This window comes from Gasterosteus aculeatus, chromosome 11, assembly GCF_964276395.1.
Source record: "Gasterosteus aculeatus chromosome 11, fGasAcu3.hap1.1, whole genome shotgun sequence".
Classification (NCBI taxonomy): domain Eukaryota; kingdom Metazoa; phylum Chordata; class Actinopteri; order Perciformes; family Gasterosteidae; genus Gasterosteus; species Gasterosteus aculeatus.
The window spans coordinates 6,444,273-6,460,456 of NC_135699.1; the positions used below are offsets into that span (position 1 = coordinate 6,444,273).

Genomic DNA, 16,184 nt, shown 5'->3' on the forward strand with positions numbered 1-16,184 from the left:
AAGAGGAAGAGCAGCAACATCACAGCAGTACAGGGTTGTTATTGTCATTATGTAGCCAGAAATACAACCATGTGCAGTTATGATTGTATTTGATGTAATGTAATCAACTGAAATGCATGCATGTAATACTTGCACAACAACTGATATTGACTAAGGGTCATTCGAAATCCGAGTTACATTGAACTCACCAGAAGACCACTCCCAGAGGCGTGGACACTGACTTTCACACCTTTAAGCATTGTTATAAATACCTGTAGGAACCATTGTTCTGGAGTTCGCTGGTGGAAGAAACAGACGGATGGTCAAAGGACTGACCTGGGGCCTGTTGGCTGCTGAGACCAGCGGCTCCTCAACAGAGATGTTCTTTTTACCACAACACCATCTCTTTTATTAAATACATTTGATTTAAACCTTTTGATCTGCGATGCCCTCTGTCCGCCCGGCGTTTCTTCATTTTTGAACACAACAATAGTCTCTGTTTTTCTTCAGCAAGGCTACATGCTGGAATAGATTTGTCAAGCCTCAAGCGGTTATTTCTGTTTGGAGTGGAAACAGGAATTGCTTCATACTGTTTTACTCCTACTATGTTATTTCTTTAGCTTACAATTTGAGCTTTAAACGGTATTTCATTGCCTTTTTAGCATTTCATCTCCTGGTCTAAAATTGTCAAATTGCTTTTGTTTTTCTGTAGTTTCCACGGTCCAAACTTCTGTTACTTTGGGTTTGTTGGTCATACATAAAGCTTATGGAATACATGTTGAATGATGGATGGATGTTGATATTCAACATTTATTATATATAAGCATTTAGCTTTTATTTAGTTAATTTAGGAACGTGCATCTCCGGAGAACAGCTGTTTTTTTGGCCTCCAAAGACTTACTTCTGGTGTTGGAGGAATAAGCACCCGTTTGTTACCTTCAGGGGTCGTTCACGGTCTTTTTATTTCCTTCCAGTCATGTGACATCAGTGAACATGCATGATTTAGAATTGATTACACAGTAATAAACAGCTATGGACCCTATAGAAGCCCCGGCGTGGTCGTGTGTGTCTTTGTCAAATACAACACACAGCATTTTATTCATGACGGCTCGGCTGGTATTAGAAGATGCTGAATGCGATTATTGTCTAATTCCGGCTCTCATGCAAACACGGTCTGTTGCTTACCGGCCGTGACTAAATCCATTAGGAGCCCTGGGCCATAACGGGGGTTTGCTGTGCTTTTATAGTCTGCATGCTGAGACGCCGAGAGACCGTGTGTAGCAAAATGATTTGTCACATTCACAGCACACTTGGCTGAACAAAGAAGTCCACAACATCACAAAGGCCGGCTGTTGGAACGCCACGATTGGTGGAACGCACCGGCTCTGTCATGTGATTGGTGCATAGCCGCGGGGCTCAGTCATCATGAGTCAGCCCCTTTTTCTGCAGGAGACCAGGAAGGAGGGGGAGACAGACTAAGTGGAATATGAGAGAAAGAAAACTTGTATGAACCCAAAAGAATCATAGCAATGTGAACATAAAACTTTATTACAAAACCGTGTGGTCTCACACTTGTTACACAAAAGATACAGAAGGGAATGCTGACGGTTATTATTTGTATCATCATGTACTCAAAAATATCAGTAATAAACTAGAAATAAATTGTTTTAAGATTCTAGACCTTTCATGGGATCAAACCCTGATGAATAAACAGAAGATGAAAGAAGGAACATGTAACAATGGGACCTCCTTTATTATTGAAGCTCAGCGAGAGAAGGCAAAGTGTCTTAACGTGTCGTTCCACGGATGCACTTATCATTTCAGTGTGTTTTATCAGCCCGACACCAGAGGAACGCGTCGAGCGGCACCTCCGAAAACATTTGCATGAGCACACACGAGCTATGAGAAGTGACGCGGTAGAAAAAACGCCGATGCACACAGAAAGATACAAAATAACGTCAGGTATCAAAAAACAGCGCTGAAATGAAAAGTGTAACTGCAGAGAGCGAATGGGGGACGGGGGGGTTAGAAGCGTCTGTAGTAGCGATGCGGGGGTCCGTAGTGCATGGGCAGGTCCATCATGTCGATGTTGTGGTGATGGGGGTTGACGGGAGGGTTGTGGATGTGATGGTGGTTGTTGTTGTTATTATTGTTGTTCAGGGGGGGCAGGTGTTGTAAGGGGGGCACGTAGGGGGCTGGTGCCAGCCGTGGTATCATCACCTGGTGGTACATCCCGCCCTGGGGCGCAGCCGGCGGGTAGCGTCCGCGCGGAGGCACGAAGAGCGGAGCTTGCACCGCCTGCGGGTGAGGGGGGGCCGCGGGGTTCGGGATCTGGGGGTTTTCGTGCGGAGGACCGGCCCGTGGCCGCTTGACCTCGGTGATGGGCTCCGGAGGAGGGCCGACTCGCTTCCCTGAATTGTCTACGAGAAGAAGAAGAAGAAATAATAATAATAATTATTATAAAAAAGGTAAGTGGTTCATGAATTCATGGAATGTTGGGTTTTGAACCCCTCGCCTCGAAACTCCCTTAACGGGACGGCCGGTACGGACCTGCAGTCTTCTTATTCAGCTCTGCCTCTCCTTCCTTCTGGATATCCTGAATGATTCGCTCGTCGTCTTGCTGTAAGAACAAACACACCGAAACGGGGGCGGTTAGTTATGTCCAAGGACTCTTTTTGGTGCCTAGATAATGAGTTTGCAATTAAAATAAAACCTTTGTTCTTCAAACAGTAAATGTGCCTTAACCTTGTATGCATGAGCATAAATGGAGCTTTAGTTAGTGACTCGTGATTCTGTGCCTGAATAAATAGATAACGATGAGGCAGCAGTGGACCCCGTCCAGCGGCCCTCTGGTTCCAGTACTCATCCACTTCCTGCCAGAGCCCTGGAGACCAGCGGCTGCTCATCTCTGGTGCCGCTCTATGAACGGGACTAATGCTGGTGCATCCGGTCGCCGACGCTCGGGGGTTAAAGTGACAGTTTGTTGAACACGAGCGTAAACGCAACGCCTCCGGATCGGATGTGTGCGCACGTCGCTGAGGCTAAAATCACGGCAAACATTTTCTAAATTCAAAACCTGACGACACAGGTCTTGAAAAGGAAGAGCCTACCGTGGGGTCCGTCCACAGGGAGCACTTGCGGCAGTGTCTGCAGGGGGCGCCGGGCGAGCGAGCGTGCTGGCAGAAGTGGTTGTAGCCCGTGATGGGCTCTCTGCACAGGTAGCACATGAAGCTGCCGCAGCGGCACGACATCCGGTTGCAGCCCTCCGACTTGACCAGGCCCGTCCCGCACTTCACGCACTTCCTCACCCGAGCTGCCGTCATGCGCTCCTCACTGCGACATGCAGACAGACGCGGGGACAAATTGACAAACGGGGCCGGTTAGAGACAAGAGGAGGGACATTCAGACGCCGCTGGATCTTTTTGGGGGGTTTTCTGGTGGTCTTGATGTGAAATGATGCGGCTGAGGTTCATGCCGGTAGTTCCTTGGAGCCAGTAAGAGACAAATGATTTTAAAGGTGATGAAATGTAAAAGAATAGCACGGGATGCTGAACCTTCACAGCATGAATTGTGCATCCTTATGGTTGAAATGCACTTTGTGTGTTGCTTTGGATAAAAGCATCAGCTAAATGACATGTAATGTAATAGGGATGCCGATATTGTTGTCTTAACAATAGCATGAGTTTATATGTAAACGGAAATAAATAATGTATTTAATGTGCATTTATCTACTAGTCTCCGTGCCCCCCCAGATTCTTAAAGAGTTTTTATTGCATTACTGGTTTGTTTGCTTTGCGTGACATAACTATGAGTCTGGTAACAACTTCTAAAAACATTGTGATCATTGGAAAATCCGACCAGGATTGAGAATAAGTCATGAGTCTGTGTGCCGTTGTGACCTTTGAAGCTACTGCGATTACTTCAATTGCAGGAGAATCAAGTCTTTTTGATCGTCACAGCAAATCAGAGAACAAACCCCAAAATCTGAAGGGGCCGATGTTGCCATGGTGATTGTTTTAGTTACGTCCTGTAACAATCATCAGGTCAGATCTGCTTCACTGATCCCTCTAGCAAGCCACTTCCTGCCTCTTTCAGCACCAGGAAGAAGATCTGTGTCGCGCTCAAAACAGGAAGTACTGCCTGTGGACCTGCTGGGCCGCAGGAAGCAGCTGGCCTCCCCACTTCCTGGAAGGTTGTCCGGGAAACTAAAATGTTTACCCAGCATCCTCTCCGAGGGGGGGGAGTAGAGGTAACACCAGAGAAACGAGACAAGAGAAACGAACAAGGCCTGCAACAGAACGGCTCGCCAGCACGAGCTCATGGGATGATCGTGGAAGATGAGGAGTAATGTTTGATTTCTACTCTGTTTAAAAGGTATTCTGTGTCCTGCACGGATCGAAGACAGGTGGTGTCTGGAGCTATTTGGCATCAAACTGGTCCTGGTTGGCTTTTGATGTGAAAATGTGTCAGCGAACGACATCAACTAAAATCCCAGTGAGCTTATGAAAGAGGTGATGGTGTCGTTTAAGATATAGTATGTCTTGGCAGCATAAATTATAGGATTATAACTGTTCTGATCCATAGAATAACCACTAAGCTTGATAAAATCCCATCAAAGGACGTACAGTGTGTTGATAGAGGGAATGTTTTACACTTACAAGAGCACCCTCATGCGGATCTCGTCCCTCTCCAGGACCTGCTCACACGTCTTCCCCACGTGCAGCTTCCACTGGACGTGGCATTTTCTACAGCTCTCCTGGAGAAGAGGACAAGAGAGGCATTGGACGAATGTTGTGTGTCTGGAACACGTAGAGGGAAAGAATCACAAAGCAAAAGGACTGAAGCTTCTTCCTTAGAATCTTCTCGAGACTTTGGGGCACTTTCTTCTCCGTACATCACCAAATAGCAAGAGATGAAGCCACATTTCCACATCCACCCTGTGGAACACCATTCCAGTTGGTGCTGGACGAGCGGCGCCCCTGCAGTTCAGCGATCTATATGCTGCTGCCACTGCAGGGCTTGCATTAGCAGACACAGCTACAGGGTGTGGCTCTGCCGGCAAATGGGAGCTTTTGTGTGCGTGCGCGCGTGTGTGTGTGTTTGACTGCAGCAAGAGTGTGATTTGATCGCTGCTGACTGCTTGGTTGCCTAGAAACAGCACCTCCATCCTCCTTCGGCGGTTCAGCCCGAGACGTTCAGCTAAAGGATGCGCTGGTCAGACAGCATCCCTGCGAACACGCGTATGCACACGTGCACCCACGCACACACACGCACACACACACACACACACACACACACACACACACACACACGTCTCCCTTGCTAACCCGTGGCTAAGTGGTGTCGGCATAAATATTTCAACCGCTCATCTAATATTGAAAAGCGTGGCACACGACAGCTGATGCAGCACCATGTGATCCATTTCTCTACGGCAACCATCGGTTCTGACCCGTAACCCATTGCGTGCTCTTTACATGCTTCAATCGCTGTGTGTTATATTTTGTCATTTCAGCCACCTAAGGGTTTGTAGCTTATTCACTGAGACGTGTGTGTGTGTGTGTGTGTGTGTGTCCAAGGTCAGCCACGGGGGGGGACAGAGTTGGAGAAGCCAGAGTTTCTGTTGGCGTTTGGAAGACGTCCGTGAAAAAACAGACGGGCCTTTACAGCCACAACGTGGTGGCTTCAAGCCGAACGAAGAGCCCGTTTCAAACCGCGATACCACGATAGGTGGTTCACATTTTTGTGGCGCTTTCTGATTTATAAAGGGAGTGCCGAAGCAGTGAGATTCAGAAGCCTGGGGATGTGGGGATGAGCGTGAGATGGAAACGCTCTTTGGTGGGGGGGGGCTTCGGGGTAACGGGCATGAGGGGTAACGGGAAAGCCGAAGGGCGTGTTGGGAAGAGCCGGATCACACAAAGACCGGGAGGCACAGGGGGAGCGTGAAGGGGGGGGGGGGACGGAAAGCAGAGCGGTAAAAGATCTCCCCCTGGTGGTAACCTACGGACCAGTGAGCATGTCGCTGTGCGTCTGTGTGTGTGTGTGTGTGTGTCGTGTCTGCAGAAACACACCAGAGTTCTTTTAGCGCGGCTAAAAAAAACAATGGCGGCGACGTGAGCAACTTTAACCTTTAAGTGAGTCTCTACATCCATTCATTCACTCCAGCCACCCTGCTCCGCTCCCTTCCCCTGGGTCCCACCCTCCCCTAGTCACACCTCCCTCTTGCTTCATTCATACTTTTCCTCTCCTCCTCTGGATTTTCCTCTTTTTCAAAATTCCCGTCTCACGCTGCGGGCAGCAGCCCTTATAAGGCGATGCAGGCAGCATCTGATGGGGGGGGAGGGGGTGGGGGGGGGGGTCTAATACTGCATCCATCAACTCGGAGTGCAGATTAGATAATGCACAGGACACCGGCCCTCACAGACACACAGACTCTTGTTTGCACAGTGACGGCCTGCCGCATTCCTCCACTTTCATGAAGTAATGACTCGCAGGCGGGTGGAGCCGGCCCGTCCAAGCGTCCTCACCAAGCACATGTGGAAAACGTTAGGAGGGAGGGGTGGGGGGGGGGCACCACAAAGGAATAGAGCAGGAGGAGAATCTGGGTCAAACTTGACTTCAGCCACATTTGAAATGGAGGAGGAAGTGTGTCCGACCAGTAGGGAAGCAGCGTGAGGGGAGTGCAGGACGCCGCCAGCCAATGAAGCGGCGGGGTGGGAGAAGGCGGGTGGGCTCGCGGATGTGTGCCAGTTACATAATGGGGCCCCTCCCTGCTGGTAGACGGAGCGGGACGACGGTACGACAACCGCCATCAACTGTTGGGGACTAGGAAAAAAAAAGAAGATCCAATGCAATAAATATTTTAGAAAAGCTGGTCGATGTAATTCTGATATTTTAGTGACCATCTCTGACTGGGGGGGGATCGACACTCTCCACACACGCACACCGCAGCAGACACAGAATCACATCCTTATTCCTACACAGACTAAAGGGAAGCGAGTGGTGTTTAACTTTCTGTAGCACTTAAAAGCAAAGCAGAGCAAGTAAAAAGGGGAAGAGCGTTTCCTTCATGAGTCCAACGTGTCCTCGTGAGACTGCTTCCAACACGTGGTGGAAATCAGCAGCTGTTTCCCTCCAGGCCGCATAAGAAAAGTATTCAGAACGAGGATCAGCCCAAAAGATATCTGGAGCGCGTCTAACGTCCTTGTATCCGTGTGTGTGTGTGTGTGTGTGTGTGTGTGTGTGTGTGTGCATCAGGATGTGGTGGGATGCAGCTGTGCGTGGACACTGCAGGGCAGCCGGTGCGAAGCTCTGGCTCCACCTACAGGTCAGTGGAGGGAGGAGCAGGAGAGGAGATGAACACCTTTATCGGCCCATAGCTTTTCATTCATGTGACCGAAGCTGTTCGTCTGATTATCACAAACTAACACGTGATCAGTAGCGAACACTTCACGGTTCGGGTCAGGCTCAACGTATGAAGGGATATTATAAGGACGTCGCATAATCCAGTTGTTCATAGACAAACCTCTAGAAGGAAGTAGGTTTTAGGAAACAGACTTCTGTTTGGCCAGAGGAACTAATGGAGCTATGTTAAAGTCAGCAGATGTGAAATGACTCTTTTTATAGTCGGACCAGAGACAAAAGACCTGTGTGCTACTGGATCATTATGTCATTATATCACTACAACACTAACAAGCTCAGCTCACAAGGCAAAGTCTTGGGGAGAACTCGACACAACAAAACAATAACACAATGTCCTATTATCACAAATAGTGGAACTATTTTTTTAAATATATATATATATATATATATATTTTTTAAATAAGCAAATTCAAATATCTCCATATGCTGCTGCTACGGTGCAAAGAGGTGAATCTCACTCCCCGATTCCAGCAGTGTAGCGTTAGTATGTGTGTTCCTGAATCTGCAAGTGTATGTGTGTGTGTGTGTGTGTGTGTTTGTTGTGCCGTGGCAGCAGCGAGGGTGAGACACAAGAACATAAACTAAAAAGAGACAAAGACGCACCGACAGACAGAAAGGAGGGAAGAATTGTGTGTTTGTGTCCTGTGAGTGCGCGAGAACACGTGAGTGTCTGTGCGTCTATTGGCCAAATAGTGGACATTTTCAGAGCGGAATCCACGCGACGGCCCCTGAAGACACAAAGCCACGCCGGCCCCTGCATTCCTAGGACAGAGGGAGGCGGACCACAGATAAACAGAGAGGGAGTCGGAGGTGGCGACTTCGCCAGATGGAACCGTTTTGTCATCTGCACAGAACTGCTCATCAATCTTTGCGGGCGGCCCGGACTCGAGCTCCGCCTCTCGCCCGGGCCGCCCGCAGATGATTTATGCGGATGCTGCGCATGCGAAGCCTTCGGGATGAACTGAATTATTCATTATGTCGAATTCACATTCAGGTTTGGGTTCTCGTTTGTACAGTAGAATTAGAATCCGGCGTGTTAAGCTAAATATTCCTTTACAGGTGTAGTCTGCAGCAGTAAAACAGGCGGGCCCCTGGAGAACCGTAGAGTGTGTACTCAGCTAAATAAATAGAGAGGGGGACTGACCTTGCGGCACCGAGGATTGGGACAACTAAAGAGAGACCGATCTTTGTCCAACAAGGCTGGGAAGTTGCAAAACGGGCACCTGAGAAAGTCAAAAAGAGGAAGGAGGGTTAAAGAGTGACATGACACATAGAAACACCCAGATAAAGCAATCCCACAGTGAGGAAACCAATGGACATTATTTCAGGTCACTTCAGTGTACAGATCCTCTTTGGGCCACAATAACAGCAACAAGCGTCCTTCCGAAGTAGATTAAAAGTTAAAATGTATCAAAAGGTCCAAGACAAAGTAATAAACAAAGGAATAATGTGGCTAATAAAAAATACAGCAAACCAAACCTCACTACATGGAGACAAGAAGATCTGCAAAGGAGGGTTAGCCGGCCCTCCTGAAGGGATCAGTGTCGGTATTCCTATCCTCACACAAGCATAGAACTTTATCAAATGATAACGTCATTATAAACGTAACACACGTACCGCACAAGTTCATCAGCGCAGGTGGCGGCGACGGCCTCCTCCGCCTGCCTCTCGTAGTATTTACACAGTATGTTCTCGGGGAGGACCTTCTCCAGCTCACACACCGGGTAGGAGCACAGGCAGCCGCCCTCCATGCAGCTCAGCTCCGACTGCAACAGAGTGACAGGAACCGCTGAGGTACGTTCACAACCCGAGTAACGACACACACCGTCCACCACCGCGACAAACAGAGCGGACATGTCACACACACTGGTCTCACAAAGACGAACCAACAGCAGAGGTTTTATCACAAAGCCGGTTTATTGCATTGGATCAAACTGAATATTCAACGCACCTCAGACAACTCTAAATGTATTTAAATGACATTTGTTGTTATTGGAACACCAATCATGCTGCTTTCTACCCAATGTTTGACTTTACGGCCACACCGATCACATCCATTTGTATAATAATTGTCCCGCTCATGGAGACATCAGCCTTATTAGGAAAATGCTTTTGCAGTTGCCCGGCAACATAAACATGCCCTGCTGTCATAAGAGAGAGAGTGTGTGAGTGTCTGTACCTTTCCGGAGCCAAAAACTGCCTCCTGAGCATATTTGACGAGGCATTCTTTACAGAAGAGGTGACCGTCCGAACACTGCGTCATCTTCTCGAACGCAAACTCCCCGAAGCAGCAGCCGCACTCGATCAGCTGCCCGTCCTGCAGAGACAATCACACCCGGAGATTTATCGTGCAGTTCTTAGAGTTAGCGTTAGATGGTACAATGCAAGTTGGTATAAGTTGCCAAGTGGTACTAAAATTAACACACACAGCAACTAGTTGACAGTGTATTGTACAAGGCAAATGCTTTTCAGAGACTTTAAGACCTTAATAACAAGGCAGCCGTGTGACCGAGCCAAAACTATCCTGCCTATGAAAGTTTGGCCTTCGGTCATTATAACACAACATTGATACACACTGTTTTTCACACAAAACCAATACACAGTACGAGCCACAGTGAAGGTCACATAAGTTTAGATAAGCTGTGTGCGACTCCCACCTTCTTGTATTCATCCTCATTGACCTGCAGAGCCAGCAGGAAATCCTCGTGCTGCGGGGAGAGAAAGCGGGAAAGTATTTAGGTATTTAGTTCTCTGTACGCGGAGGCAGGAAGGCTGTAAAGTGTGTACTTGGCAGTGACACTGAAAGTCATCGTGTAATATTCTCTGATGCCAGAATTGTTGCATAACGTGCCACTTGTGCTCAGTGTTTGGTGTCCGTTCACATTGTTCACGTACACGTTGTTATTATTATTTGAGTGGACATAACGCGAACTCTTGTAACCAGACGCGTTACAATATAAATCCAATATTCCTCATGGGACTATATACATGCTGAACGTAGCGCCCCTCAGCGCCATGTTTTATGGCATAAGAGACTGCATATGCACAATATTATAAGTCTGTAGGCTTGAATGCAATACTGGATAAACAGAATGTGTGTGTGTGTGTGTGTGTGTGTGTGTGTGTGTACCTCTGCCCATTCCTTGGCCTTCTGCTGATAGAATGTAAGCTCGTTCTGCACAGAGGCTTCCAGGCTGCTGTACGTTCTGCAGTAGCGCCGGTCGTTCTCCAAGAAATACATCCTCTTCTCAAACTTCACGGAACCTGCAGGAGAGAACAAACCCACTGAGCATAGCGAAACAACGCCGGCACTCTAAAACAGCTTTTATCAGAGTACCGATGGAACCTCGGAGATGTGCTCCCACGATGCATCCCGCAGATCGGCGGTCAAGCTCGCTGACCGAGCGCGGCTTTTATCGACAAACACTAGCTTGTGCCAAATGTATAGGAGAAGAAAAAACGACACAATGGTCGCGAGAGCAGAAAAGAAGCCGGTTTACCGTGTTCAAAATGGAAATCCACGTAGCAGCGCTCCGAGGAGGTCCTGCTCCGCCGACGCTTTCCTGAGGGGTCGCCCGACTCCTGCCACTTCTTCAGAGCTTCACATAAGGCCTGCGAGTCACAGCGGCATTCACGGACACGTTGGTGAAAAGCGAAGAGAGAAGGTGGAGGAAAAGGTGGAATCTACACGGCGCCGCGGCCCACGGGTACCTTGCGTGTGATTGCATAGTGTCCCTTCAGGGCGTTGAGGGCCCATTTGATGTCCTGACAGCTGAGCATCCGGAAATCTGCCATGAGCAGGTCGGCAGCCTGCATCACGGCCTCGGGTCCCACCGAGCCCAGCTTGGGATAGTCGAAAAGGTCCTCGGTCACCTGGGAAGACGCAGGAGTGAGCACACGCCGAGGCACCAAGCTGAGCTCTGAGGAGCGCTCGAAAAAAGTGCCAAAAGGAAAAACAGACAGTGTAGCTGCAATTTTGAGGCTTGAGAGGCTAAAAGCTGAAGTGATATTCTTTCCTTCTCTATGCTTTCATACGCGTTTGTGTGTGTGTGTGTGTGTGTGTATACTTGGTTTGCATCGGAAAAGAGTAACTGATAAGGAGATGGTTTCACCTTTCCGTGTGAAACATCATTTAATTTAGATGTTTCTCAGTATATTCAGTCTCTTCCCAACAGCTATGAACCACAAATCTCTGCTAATAATGAAACAATCCATCCTTCCTCAGTTTTCCAGACGGTCAGTTTGCAGACACACTTCCCATAATGGTTATTATACTGGTAAGGATGGTAGAGGCCGAATCACACACACGGACACACACCTCTGTCTCGGTGTCCCCACATTCCAGCAGGATGCTGGTGGGAGCTGCTGTGGCTGCTGCAGTACTTCCCCTCGGATACTCCGGGTTCTCCAGCAGCAGGTTACAGATACTGGAAACAGCAGAGGGGAGCAGCGCATGAACAAGCTTACACAGACACACACACACCGACACACACAAACACACTCTCAATAACAGTCAGCATATATATTGACAGTACGGATTCAAAGTGCACAGATCTGGTGCCCTGTTGCGCATGCAGCAATGAAGTGTACACCTAAAAAGTTGTTTGTCTGACAAAAGAACTGATCTATACTGATACTAATATATACGCATAATATTATAGCTTGATTGATCCGTCACAATTAGAAAGGAGTAATATAAAGGATTTGAATGCTTAATATGATATTGATAAAGAAACTCGCATGTGAATAAATCACCATATGGGTCACTTATCATCACTTCATATAATAAGTACTGAGGGGGAGAAGATGCTTCTTACACATTCAAGTCTTCCACATTATTCTTTTGGATCAGTTCTGCTACATAGTCTTCGTGGACATCTGGGAATAGATCCAACTGTCGAGACGAGCCCGAGAGTTGAACAGGCGGAATGTGGTCGGGACAGAGGAGGCGAGAATCAGTTACAACACAATTCGGATGAGTAAACTCGATAATAACCAACTGATCTGAGCTCATGAGACAGCAGACATGCGGACCACGCCGATACTCACAACACCAACGACGAGGGCTCTAACGCGGGGCGGCTGCTCCGCCCTCCTCTGCGGCGCGGAGGGACCAGGCCTTGCATCTTCTATTCGGGGAATCTCCTCCGGAGCGGGAGGTACCGCGACCAGACCGGGCGCGGGATTGACTCTTTCTGGGTCTGGAGCCGGGGCCAGAAACTGACGGGCCTCTCCGCCGTTGTGGGGGACTGCGGCCGCGGGAGGCGGAGCGATGGGAAGGTTAGAGTTCACGTTGGACACCCTGATGTGGAGGCTGCGGCCGGGCGGGAGCGCGCCGGAGCCCCCGGCCTGAGGCGGGGGATTAGGAACGGCTCCCCCGGTCGCCTGGCTCCCCAGGATGATCCGGTGGCCTACCTCCAACGGTCCCAGTCTCTCCGGGGCCGCGGCTATTAGCACCGCCGGGGGGACCACCTGTATCACCTGAGGATGTTGGAGGGCCTGGGCTGCAGGCTGGGCGGGGGCCTGGGCCAGGAGCTGGGGTTGAATCTGAATGAGATTGCCCTGCATCAGATTGAGCGACAGGGGCCGCAGCAGGTTGTGGGACCTGAGCCGCGGCTGGGGCTGGGTCACGAGGGCCGAGGCTTGGATGCTCAGCTGCTGGGGAAGGACGGCCAGTTTCACCTCGTTGGCCTGGGCGAGGCAGGGCTGCTGGACGCCGGGCACACTGGACTGGAGGGGCGCAGACGTACTGGGCCGAGGCGGCGTCCGTGCGTGAGACTGTGCAGACGAGGCGCTGGCCTGAGGATTGTCGTGTGACTGAGTGCTCGTACTCGTACTCGCCTTTTCTTCAGTCCGGGAAGAGGAACTCGACGCGACCACAAAAGAATAGTGTGTGGCATTTCTAGAGGTACTCGGCTGGGGCTCTGCCGCCGCCGGCTCCAAAGAGCCGCCCGGCGGACGAAGTGCAGGTACAGGTGCTCTGGCTGTGTTGGCATCTGCGGAGGTAGATGGGGTTTGGATAGGAACGGCGTGGAGCTCCACTTTCGTTTGCGCTGACGTACCGGCCGGCTGCTGAGAGTTTGTGTAAAGTTTTGGCTGCGAGGGCGTGTGCGATGGAGAGCCGGGTTGCTGCTGCGTGTGTCCGGAGGAGCTCGACTGCGTCTGTGTCCCTACGGCCGGCCTTACCGCCGATGGGTGGGCCTTGGCATCTCTGGAGGTAGGGGGGGTAGAACCCCCGGAAGGGGCGCTAATGTGACCTACAGCTTGAACGGGGTTGTGCGAGGGCCCGCTCCACTTTGCCGCGGGGCGAATCACGTGTCGGCGCGCAGGAGTCAGCGGCTGCAGGAGAACACACACAAGGGAAGATGAAACGGTCACGCCGTTTTCTTAAAAAGGGTACAACTAAACAAGGAAAGCTAAGCTCTAAAACGGCCCCCCTTTGGAAGACACAGGATTATCAGTCACCTCCAGTATGCTGACGTCGTCGTCATCCGGGACTAAGACAGGGCTGCCAGGTATCAGAGTCACAGGCTCCTCGTCCGAGTCATCGGAGATGGTGATGAGCTCCCTCTTACGGGAACGGGAGCCTAAACAGAACCGATTTAAAGTAAATATTAATGATTTGTATGGCGTGTTTACGGCAAAGTGTGTTAAACACAGAGGGGAAAACTAAACAAAACCAATTCCATGATTAGCATCATTATTGTGTCGGTCCAAAACATTCTCGTTAAAACCGTTTATGTTTGTCTTTGTGGGGAAACGTTCCCTCTGCATTTGAACAGTAGAAACGTTTTAGTATAGTAATATCAGGGGATTGTAGATAAGTGGAGAAGAAGGCAGCCAGGATTATATAATAGAACTTGTTAAGAGACTTTAACACCCAGAGATGGTCAACTACACAAACCCGTCTTTGTGTTTTCCTGTCACTTATTAACTAGCATTGGACTATAGGAGGCCGGGCGATAAATCGACCAGGCCAATATATTATTCATTTATATGCATCTGCTTTTTCTAAGCTGGTATTTTAATGCAGGTGCCATTGTCTCTTGGAATAAAATGCTAAAATGGGCCTTACAATGACATTTTACACACCCAATTTGAACTTTGCAATAGAAAGCGGGTTAATGTACAATGCGCCCATACAAAGTTTAGATTTACTATTCCTAACTGTACTTCATGTGTTGAAAAGCTGCATTATTCTGTAGCCCTTACGGTCAAGTTGCGTCTCTCACTGACAAGTATATCAATTTTGGATTTCTTTCAAGCAGAGGTCTGAAAAAAAATCTGCAATTTAGAAAAGATTACATTATCATGATACATTCATATTAATGCTAGACTGAAAAAGGGACTTTAATGCCAAGATTCTTATTATACTTATTCTATCCATTCTTTGCACGTCAAACCAAAATGTAGCTTGGTATTCAGAACCGTAACCCTGAAAACGTCTTGCAGGACTGGGATACATACACCAGGGTTACGGTTAGTTTGAAATGTCCAGTACCAAAATGACAAGGAAAGTGGGCGAGCATCAGCGAAAAGCTACAGTGGTCAAACCGTGCAAGACGCCATTTCTCTCAATATCAAAATTGCAAAAATAAAAACAAATATACAATGCTGTTGACGTTGACCAACACAGAAGTGTCTTACCTTGGCTGCGGTGGACGTTGAAGCTTGCCAGGTGAATGACATCATCATCACTACCTCCATCTGCCATCGTGAAACTAAGCTTACCCCTGAACAAGCCCATACACAGACTCACTGCTTAGTCAACATCATCTACTCCAACACACACACACACACACACACACACACACACACACACACACACACACACACACACACACACACACAGAGAGACACAATTAAAATGATGGTATTCCACTGGAATTTCCCCACTTAGTTAACAATGTGTAAAATGTCCTGACATTTACCAAACCCGGCACATGCTGAACTCCATCTTGTTACAGTAGATAATCGTATCACGCAATGCTGATAAAGATCGTACATCCGGTGACCAGCTCACCTGGCATGTTAAGCAAAAGAGAACTAAGCAATGAGGAAGCTTAGGACCACACCGGTAGCTAGCTCACTGTAAGTTGATCATATGGGTCAGCCAATCCATTAGGAACGCATCGCCGCGTTCACTCCGCTATCTCTCCTCGCTGCGCAGCCAGAGTCAGTTCCGATCAAAGTTGGCATGAAATCAATGTGAATCTTCTATGTTGTTGGAGAGCATACGCGAACACTGCGAGAAGCTGTCAATGTTGAAATACGAGCTACGTAAACTCACTTTGCATCCATCGTTGTGACATTTCCCGTGACACCGTTGCGTTAGATGCACATTTGAGTGAGAGTTGTTTAAAAACAAACACGCCAGAACAGCAATCGATCATTTCCGCGAGGACGTACACAAACCTCTGCTCTCCGCTAAGCTAATGTTAATTAGCTTGGCTTGCTAGCTAGCTTAGTAGGTTAAGTAGTTAGCTCACTTCTGCCGTGATTTCCATACATAACATTGCTACAAACAAACCACGTAGCGTTTAATCGCTAAGTACGAATCATGCAAATGCAGATATGTACATTACCGCAGCGTCGTGTTGGACAAGCAATACAAAACGCCTTCTTGGGAGGACTGACAAACCGTGAATATCGAAACAAACTGCCAAAACAAGAACAGCATCGACGTCACGCGTACGGCAGCAGCCACTACGTAAGGCGGAGGGCTTCTGGGAAATGTAGTCTTGGTACTGTAGGCATGAATACACCTAAAAAATAAATGATGTCTC

General features: G+C 48.7%; 1 protein-coding gene across 2 annotated transcripts; it reads right to left on the minus strand.

Moving 5' to 3' along the window:
• Window positions 1-1,506: 1,506 nt before the first annotated feature.
• Window positions 1,507-16,146, minus strand: rnf216 (ring finger protein 216). Of its 2 annotated transcripts, none has more exons than XM_040191608.2 (17): window positions 15,984-16,146; window positions 15,046-15,174; window positions 13,864-13,985; window positions 12,448-13,737; window positions 12,216-12,292; window positions 11,717-11,825; window positions 11,110-11,271; window positions 10,899-11,010; window positions 10,529-10,662; window positions 10,056-10,106; window positions 9,578-9,715; window positions 9,016-9,164; window positions 8,543-8,621; window positions 4,638-4,735; window positions 3,090-3,312; window positions 2,530-2,599; window positions 1,507-2,399 (listed from the first exon to the last, which is right to left on the minus strand). In XM_040191608.2, the coding sequence occupies exons 2-17, from the start codon at window positions 15,143-15,145 to the stop codon at window positions 2,005-2,007; spliced, it is 3,309 nt and encodes a 1,102-aa protein (XP_040047542.2). In that variant the 5' UTR covers window positions 15,146-15,174; window positions 15,984-16,146; the 3' UTR covers window positions 1,507-2,004. The 2 variants fall into 2 exon arrangements, with proteins under 2 accessions (XP_040047542.2, XP_040047544.2); XM_040191610.2 differs by lacking the exon at window positions 15,984-16,146 and adding an exon at window positions 15,689-15,747.
• Between the last annotated feature and the right edge of the window lie 38 nt (window positions 16,147-16,184).